Source organism: Ooceraea biroi, chromosome 6 (assembly GCF_003672135.1).
Source record: "Ooceraea biroi isolate clonal line C1 chromosome 6, Obir_v5.4, whole genome shotgun sequence".
NCBI lineage: Eukaryota > Metazoa > Arthropoda > Insecta > Hymenoptera > Formicidae > Ooceraea > Ooceraea biroi.
In genome coordinates, this window is record NC_039511.1 from 6,140,703 (window position 1) to 6,150,360 (window position 9,658).

The following is a 9,658-nucleotide window of genomic DNA, read 5'->3' on the forward strand; positions in this document are numbered from 1 at the left end:
CTGTTCACATATACATTCTTGTTTTAACGATATCCAGCTATCAAAAGAAATATGTATTTTTTTACCTGTAATTATTTTTAATAGGCAACTCTTGCCAGTGCCATTATGACCAAGAATGACGCTAAATTCTTGATGATAGAAATCAATCGTAACATTATCTATAGCTGTAACGCGTTCGCGAATTCTGCCGAATTCCTTGCTGACACATCTTACTCGAATAGACGGCTATGTGTATGATCATACACAGCAATAAAAACGCCAGTTAAAATAATGTTAAGTTAGAGACAATTAACGTCGTGTAACACTGATTTTTTTATTTAAATTTTCACATCGCAAAAATATTTTTATTGCTTAATCATTAAAAATTATTTATACACAAGTATAATTATTATAAGTTAATTATAAGTTAAGTATTAATACTCAAAGTAGCAATTTTATAATGCATCTAATTACGTCGGATAGACAGTATCATATAAATACATTTATGAACAATATAAAAAATATATGTACCTTTATATATGACGGTGTGTGTTCCACTGCTGACCAGTTAGTGGATCCTCGGAGTGTTAATTCGTTGTTATCACGATTACATTTCTAGCAACAATGTATTTGCATTCATGATTTATATATTTGAATGATGTGACAATTACTGACTTATTTATTTACCTTGCATAAATAGTACCAGGATTTTGCACTGCCAAATTTACCTGGATTAATATTATCCAAGTATACCGCTAATAGATACCAAAAGATAATGTGCAAGCTCCATGCAAACAGAATTATACCGATAGAAATTTTTTCTTTGACGTGAATGATGTCATGAGCGTTTCGTAGTGCTATCAATTCAGAGAACCATCGAGGCCATAGATATGAAGGATCAATGTAATTGCGCGGTTTTATCCTCCGCAAGATATTTCTCACACTTTCGCTTTCATAATCATCTATCGATAGGAAAATATTTTTAAAAAACATCTTTATAAATAAATAACAAATTTTACGCATACCGTTCTCAGACTTATATTGTAATCCCATTTTAAACTTATATTTATTTTGTTAAAAAGAACTTTTGTTTAAAGGAATTAATTAATTAATAAAGAATTAATTAAAATTCGTCTAGAGAAAGCGTATGTGCATACGACTTTAATATTCTGATACATTAATGTCAGTTTTATAAAAAATAGAGTTGATTTAGAAATCGTAGTGACGTAAATACTGCCACGCAGGCTTGGATTGCAGTTTTAGCTGCATGAAATCTTGTATTCATAAGTAACGCGCATGGTGCAATCGATATCGATATTTCCGTATTTAGTTATATACATTTTCACGTACATGAATGAAATAACTAAAATTGCGGTGTTAATTTATATATTACGCACGTTAGAGCCGAGCAAAACAATTTGCAAATAACTTATATGCGATAAACAAAAAATGTAGTTTTTTTTGTAAAAGTTTCATTTTTGATGGAAAGCAAAATTGAAGTATGCAAATTTATTATTAAAAATTCGTTGTATAAATAAATATATTTTGAGTCAAGAACAAGCTTTTGATTGCATCGTTTATCCATTTGTATATGTAAATTGATATATTTATGTATGCGAATATTTTTATAATTTATAATTATAATAATTATAAACGTTTTTTAATGAAGTTTCGCTTGCTTACCAAGATCTATACGAGAGGTGAAGGCTATTAGTCCATACAGCAAACCATTATGAGGCAGGATCAACGAACCGATCTTCCATAGGATAGATGCTCTCAACAGGAATTGATCCACAACTATGGTAAAGTGTGTCAGGAAAAACCAAAATAGGATCGACACGAGCAATGCCTTTGTAGCTATGACGGAATAATATCGTAAGAAATATTTGCAATGTCATTCACAATGTCATAAGCATCTTTTATGTTTAACTTACAGTGATTAAAAAATGTACCAATAGTGAGCATGAAAAGTACCGAAAGGATATTATACATCATGATAAAAATGACAGTAATCAACGCGTTTGCAGTCGAAAACACAGGATATAATAGAATCGTGCATGCAATTGTCACAGGCAATAAAGTGATCATGAGATAATTAAGCCATCCGATGTACAACATTGAGAAAGACATGTCTGTCAATCTCATAAGCCCCTAAAAAAATACATTTATTAGTAATGAATATTATGATAATATAACAAAATATTGATTAAAAATGGAATTAATATTCTAGAACACCGTATCTAGGATAAAATTTTGCGATCAGCGCTGAAAGAAGTATAATAATAATAAATGCGATAATAAAATTTAACAGCTTACTCTAAATCCAGTTTCCTTATCATGAAGTGCCTTGCTTAATGTTGCTACTGGTAACAGAAGGAAGGCAACAACCATCATGTAATAAATCACGCTTATATTGGGTCTAATTACAGATGGTAGGATTAGAAAGTCCATTTTATAGAATGGGAATCGACCTATAGTTAGCTGAAAAAAATAAAAGAGTATGTTCTAGTTGATCGCATTTTTTAATCGTATTCTCCATATTTGTAATGATTAATCATAGAATTTTATATTTGAAAAACTTACATTATCCGCTATATTTGGTAATGTCGGATTTGTCCACATCTCTACAAAGGATTTTTCAATTGCAATTTGTAAGGCCATAAAACCACTTAACATGTAAGGATCTTTAATGATAAACGTTAATATAATTAATGTATTTACTTTACAGTACTTATTAATCAGAGATACAAAAGATGTCTTTAATACACAATATCACAAAATTAATATTAAGATCAGATTCTTGTATTGAATTTGAAATTCAGGATATTCGGCTAAAATTTAATGGAAAATATGTTTAATTACCTTCATGGGATGGTTCTTCCTCATGCATCATAATTATTCGATTCTCGCCTATTTCCGACGAACGTATTTTATATTCTAAAGCTTTTGGTTTTTCAACTGCATATTTATCAACTTCAAATATAGCCCATAACACTTTGGATGTGTCATTTTTCATGTATCGGGAATGCACGAGACTAATCTCACTATCAGCTGCTTGAACTGACAATATACAATTTTTATTTTATTTTCTTTTTATGTATATTTACAATATAATACTATCTTACTATTTGTACGAAGCATCTTTGCAGCTTTCAACATCAACTCGTCTATAAATGCAGTTTTTGGTGCGTACCAGCATTGCACGTTGTCTGGCAATTTCTTCAAGATATCATCGCGACTGTATCGATCTAAATCCTTTATATACAAAAATTATCATATGTATGTATGTATGTAAATGTCAGAATTAAAGTGATTTTATTTATAAATATTAAAGGCTAACACGAAACTAAACATTGAATTTTTTATACTTATTAGTTATATTTATTATTCAAATTATTATAAGAGATACATATATATAAAAAATGCAATGTTATATTTAAATAAATGCTTCATGTAAAAGCATAATAGATGTACAATTTAATAAAGCATAATATGTTGATTATGTCAAAAATAATTAAGTCGCACACTACATGATTTGATGACAAATATATAATCGTACAATTTCATGATTAACAGTTGAGTTTACCTGTGGATAAAGAACATGCGGCTCAAACATTAAACGTATTTGCAGAGAAAAGATAACTGCTATAATAATCTCCAGTACAGTGATTATTGGACTGTGCAGTCGCATAAGCACGGCTTTCCACATAAGGATTCGCCATTTCGTCCAGAACCTCTTCAATCTTGGATGTCTGATGATCTTACTTACCCTCAACATCTAGATATTCTGCATAAAATAAAATGTTATCTTGCTAAACTTTTCAAATTAATTTTCTGTCTACTTAACGAAAAGAGAAAATACGGCTATGTATTTTTCACATAACTGAGAAATCAAATAGACATATTTCTGGATAGCCTCTCTTTTGGGAGAATTAAAACTATTACTACGAAAAAAACAAAAGAAACGACATCCATTAACGAATTTACGCAGGAGTATTAGTATTTTTATTATGACACATCTGTAATAATGTCTATTTTTAAATAGTAATAATTATTTTGAAATGTGCTTACTGATCTTTTTTAAATAAATAAATAACGTTAAATAAAGTGTATTCGAAATTATGCGCAATTTCTTCTGAATGTGATGACAATTTTTAATTTCATTTATTATTTATCCATTTATTATTTTAAAATCAGGTAATAAAGATAAAAAGAACAACACATTTGAAGGCGTTAACATGCATTGTAAATATTTCTATGGCTACTATGACTACGAATTGTCATTAATCAAGTGACAGTATTTTTAATACTAGGTTTGACAGCTTTTCTTAAAATAAACCACAACCGCCGCTCTGACGACGCTTTCGCAGCAGGAAGGAAAGTGATCGACAAGCATTACGCTCTGTTGAGGCTTGCGTCACTAACTTGCGGTACACATTCGCACGATTTATGTGCAAATTGTTCTTTTATTTCTCTTTATTTTCTTTCGCGCATAGCTTGAGATTCCAATATTCTATACTTTCTAACGTTTTCTAAAAGATTGCAATCAGTTTTGTCAAAATAAACTTTAATATTTTATAGATAATTTACCACTCTTTTCAGTTATTGCTGCGCAATTGGATGTGGCATTTTAGATTAATAAGATGAAAATTATAATGAGACAAATAACTTAAAAATCACGAGAAAAATTATTTATTCTTTTTCTTATTATAATTATTTATGAATCTTATCACAAATCTATTTCTTATTATAACGATTACACAATTGCATTTTATTTTTGAATATTTTAAATATTAAAAATAACAGAAATATTTAATTCCACTTATTTATTAAAGTTTATATTTGACAGGTTAAAGTACATTTTTATTAACTATTACGAAATGGAGAAGATTCAACATGTTTTCACAACCATCAAATTACCTCGATTGATTTTGGATTTATGTCTTTTGTCAATAAAGATAAGTCTGGCAATGATAGTTGCGACTTTTAGAATGATTGTACCACGTTCCTTGAAATATTTATTAGGAGAGACCGTTCTTGTAAGTCTTGTTTTCTGACAAAACAATCATTTGAATCTTTAAAATATGCATATGTTATGTCAATGTATGTTTTACAAATTTCGAAATTAGATTACTGGAGCCGGCCATGGTATTGGTCGCGAATTAGCCATCCAATTATCTTCAATGGGGTGCATTGTTATTTGTTGGGATATCAATATCGATAACAATCGGTCAACGATGAGAGAAGTGTCAAAAAATGGCGGAGAAGTATATATATATAAATCATTAAAAACTTAAATCATATGTATATTTATATAATATAGGTAGGGTGAATGCACCGTTTGTGGCCACCTTAATCATTTTTGCAACTTTTGAAATAAGTTTTTTAAACTAATACAGAAAAAGAAGAAGCTATTCATTTAAATACATTATTTAGTATTTTAATTTTTAATATTTAAATAAATTTTAGGAAAAAAGCGGCTAAATAATGGAAAAATTAAATAATTGCAAATATTTTATTTTACACCATTTTTGGCCATTTATGTACCTATTATGGCCATATAGAGTGCCAATTTTGGCCATTTGGAAGATTTAGCATTACAACACACTTTGTTCAAAATAAAAGGGATAGTAAATAACAAAAATGCAAAATTTTATATATTTTAATGTTTATTGGACAAAATTGCACTTTGATATATTATTTCATATAAATAAAAATAAACTTTTAATAAAAAAAACTTTCAACTTTCAACTTTTAAAAAACTCAATAAACTTAATAAAGCTTTAAACAAACGATTCTTAATATCATATTTTCTCTTATTACTATTTTGTCTTTAGTTATTACAGGTTTTCTTTTTTGATTTTGCTTCCTCTCTTTTCTAATTTTATTCTTTTTGCTGCTACTTTAATTTGTTTTGCTTTTTCTTTGTAACAATTTTTTGTAACATGAAAAAAAACGTGACGTAATTTGTCACATTACATGATCGAGAAAAATAGTTGCGAAATGAATATATCGCGATTGCTGCGCACTACAGCCAACTCTAACTTAGAAAATCTTAATAAATGACGAAGATGGCCAAAATAGGTGCAATGGCCACAAACGGTGCATTCACCCTAATTAATAATAATTAATTTTTTCGATATAAACAAATAATATCTATTTTATTATATTTTACATTTGTAAAAAACGTTGGTTTACGTTTCCTACATGTAATCAAAACTGTTATCTTCTTGTGGGAAAAAAGAGCTGTTAGAAAAGCAAGACATATAAGTTATAAGTGTTTTTAGGTTTACGGTTTTGTAGTCGATATCTCGAAGAGATTGGAGGTGCAAGAAACGATGAGATTGATGAAGAGAATCGATGTGCCTGACGTGACAATACTTATTAACAATGCGGCTGTGTTATATCACAAGCCATATCTGAATTATAATCCGGACGATGTGGAAAATACATTTAAAGTTAATGTATTTTCCAATTTTTGGGTATGCATCTATAGAATAAATCATATATGAAAGTAATTGATGGAAGTGCGAATTGAGATACAACTGCTTATACATATAAATTTCAATTCTGAGGCTTATTAACAACAATACTTATTTATGCTTTTTAGATTCAGGCTAAACAATTATTATGTACTACATATAACAATTATTAATAATACTTTTGAATTAAAACTATTAGCGTGTTTCTCGAAATTATTAAAATATACATATATATTTTATCATGAGAAAGAAAGACATTTATATATTGATTTTTTACTTATATATTAATTATTTTATTTGTATATTGATTTATATTTTAGACGATAGAAGTATTTCTGCCTATGATGTTGCATAGAGGAAGCGGTCACATAGTGGCGATAAGTAGCATGTGCGGTATTTACGGGGTATCACAAAAAGTAGCATATTGTTCATCAAAATTTGCTGTAAGAGGTATCTTACCAACATTTCAAAATGTATTTACAGTGTATTATTTATGATACGTGAATTTGACTTCTTTAAGGTCTTATGGAGGCACTTCACGAGGAAATACGATTGGATAAAAGAAAACCTAATATACATTTCACGACAATTTATCCGTTCTATATCGATACAGGATTAGCGGAGGATCCTAAATACAGGTAAAACTATATTTGCATTAAATGAATAAAAACCTATGTTTAAGTTTTTGCAATACATCAAAACAGAAAACATATAGATTTGATAGAATATATAATAATTATGTTACTTATTGCACAGTTATAGTTATATCGTTTTTTTAATTGCTCAAGTTCCTTTAACACCAGCTTTAACGATGTCCATGATAAACAGGCGTGGTAACTTGCAATCCATTTACGTAACGAGCATTGTGTTTACGCACCTAATCGTCTTTATCTATTTTAACATCAGGCGTAACTTAAATGTAATTAGTACGCGTTAAGTAGAACTAACGAAATATGAAGCAATAAAAAGATAATTATTTTCCTACAATTTATACAATTTATACGATTTCTAATAACACTTATTTGATGTTTTCACAATGGAACTTTATTATATATCTTGTGATAGGAAAATATAAAAATAGAATGTACTATATCATATATTGACAAAATTACTAAATCAACATAAAATTTATTGGCAAAATTACTATAGGTATAGGAGAGGATTATTACAAAAAAGATTCTTATTGTGAATTCTATAATTTATTATATATCTATAATCTCATTTTTGTATCTTTGTTTTGATTTCTATAATTGCGCATTAAGGATAATCTTTCAGTCCGGGATTAATTGCAGATTTCCTTATATATTTGGTGTCGTGACGCCAGAGTATGCTGCGCGAGAAATAATTAAAGCGATTCAGAGAAATTACACGGAACATTCGATACCGCGATGCCTTTTTTCATTGAATGCAATCAACAGGTATGTACAAGGTGTATTAAAAGTCATGTAGTATGTTACAATTTGTTAATGTGCGTATTATATTCTTTACGATTATTCAATTATCAAGTTTATGTGACTTTAAAATGTAATTAACATGTAAATAATTATATGACTTTAAAATGTAATTAACATGTAAATAATTATTGGCTCCAGTTGAAAATTTTTACGCGATAACAATCTATTATATAATCTCGCTTCGTTAGAATCGTTCCCGAAACTGTAATGCGTTTGATATTGGACTTCTTGGCGGATGTCGATCGAAAACAGAGAGAGAAAAGGATATAATGAATCTGTAACTCAATTTAATATATAATATTTAATATATTTAATATTTAATATATGCTTACCATTAGCATAACAGACTATATAGTAAAACTGATTATATATTGATTTATTAAATTTACATTTATGTGTGCATTATAGCAGAATATATTGTAGAAAATATAATGTGTCCTTATTACAAATAGTCGATACATTTTTATTTTTATTTTTTTTACCTTTTTATGATGTTGATGGAAGTAAACACATCGTAAAAAGATAAATCACAACCAACCTGTAATATACCGGAAGGAAAGGCACACTGACGCTGTAGAAAGTAAACTAGAGATATCAAATGCGCAGTCACAGACACGCTATAATCTTTGCCTTGCTAGATTATATAACTCATGTATGCGTTTGTTCCTTCATGCATGAATTACCACATTTTGATTGATTGTCAATGCGGACTGTATCTATTGTATGATAAATTACATTCGCTACCTGTGTTCCTTTCACATTATTTTCTAACACCAAATTTCTCTCACATTGCATATATGTATATAAATTTGCTATATGATGTAAGTACACATTGTTTAATACTCAAATGTATGCATGCGTTTCTAAAGTATTTATCCAACTTCAATGTACAGTGCAAATGAGCTGTTCACAAAGTCGAAAAAACTATTTATGCATGTATATTTTATACTTTTTTTCATATTTTTATGTGATACCATCTCAAGGTAACAGTGTAACAGGTGAACGTAAAATACAATACTGACTTTTTTTACATCTTGTGTCTTTCGACAATAATGAATTAAAGATGATTTCCAGGAATGATTTAGACCAGCTATATGATTATAAATGTAGTAAATGAAGCACCTTTTTTTAAATATAACATATAACATAATTTTTATACAGTATATGTGTTGTTGTTCAGTACGTGGCATTACGATTGAACGTCATTCTAATTATACGTACTCTGTACCTTGTCGTACTTGAGACCAATTATACAGAAATAAAAGAGATTTATTTCAATAGTTCGTTAGTTACCGCCAAGATACGATCTTGTATCAAGTATCACTCATTCCTCTTCCAAGATATCCTCATTTTAATATTTAATAAAGCGAGTAAAATAACAAAGTATTTCTTGCATGAACTATAATGACAAACCACACGATACACGTCAAGAAGTGCGTATAAAGATTAACCTTGGCTCCTTCGTTCTATTTACTTTTGCAGCAGCAGCATGTCACAAAATTCAGATAAGTTTATAATAAAACATATTATAATATTAAGATATTCAAAAATTTAAGACTTTCACACGGTTGGGTATTCATCAAAATTAATTCTTATATAATTAAACATGAAAGTGATCATTCGGTTGTAAGTAAACACAGAGTTTTTAATAATCATGAGTTCGATGGGTTAAATACAAAAATTTTGCATCATGAGAAGAATAATAAAAAGAGAGGGATAGCTGAAATATTTTTCATTAAGACA

General features: G+C 28.7%; 1 protein-coding gene across 1 annotated transcript; it reads left to right on the forward strand.

Moving 5' to 3' along the window:
- The first annotated feature begins 4,787 nt into the window (after window positions 1-4,787).
- On the forward strand, window positions 4,788-8,185 carry LOC105280225 (short-chain dehydrogenase/reductase family 16C member 6). Its single transcript, XM_026970519.1, has 7 exons — window positions 4,788-5,018; window positions 5,109-5,246; window positions 6,267-6,461; window positions 6,782-6,911; window positions 6,982-7,099; window positions 7,754-7,879; window positions 8,104-8,185. Exons 1-7 carry the CDS (start codon window positions 4,860-4,862, stop codon window positions 8,183-8,185), a joined length of 948 nt encoding a protein of 315 aa, XP_026826320.1. The 5' UTR covers window positions 4,788-4,859.
- Window positions 8,186-9,658: the final 1,473 nt, after the last annotated feature.

What these genes read in the sequence shown, in the direction of transcription:
- LOC105280225 (XM_026970519.1), top strand. Translation starts at nt 4,860, where the DNA reads ATGGAGAAGATTCAACATGTTTTCACAACCATCAAATTACCTCGATTG. An exon ending in TATTAGGAGAGACCGTTCTT is followed by an intron (nt 5,019 to 5,108) that starts GTAAGTCTTGTT and finishes TTTCGAAATTAG; the next exon opens with ATTACTGGAGCCGGCCATGG. An exon ending in GCGGAGGATCCTAAATACAG is followed by an intron (nt 7,100 to 7,753) that starts GTAAAACTATAT and finishes GATTAATTGCAG; the next exon opens with ATTTCCTTATATATTTGGTG.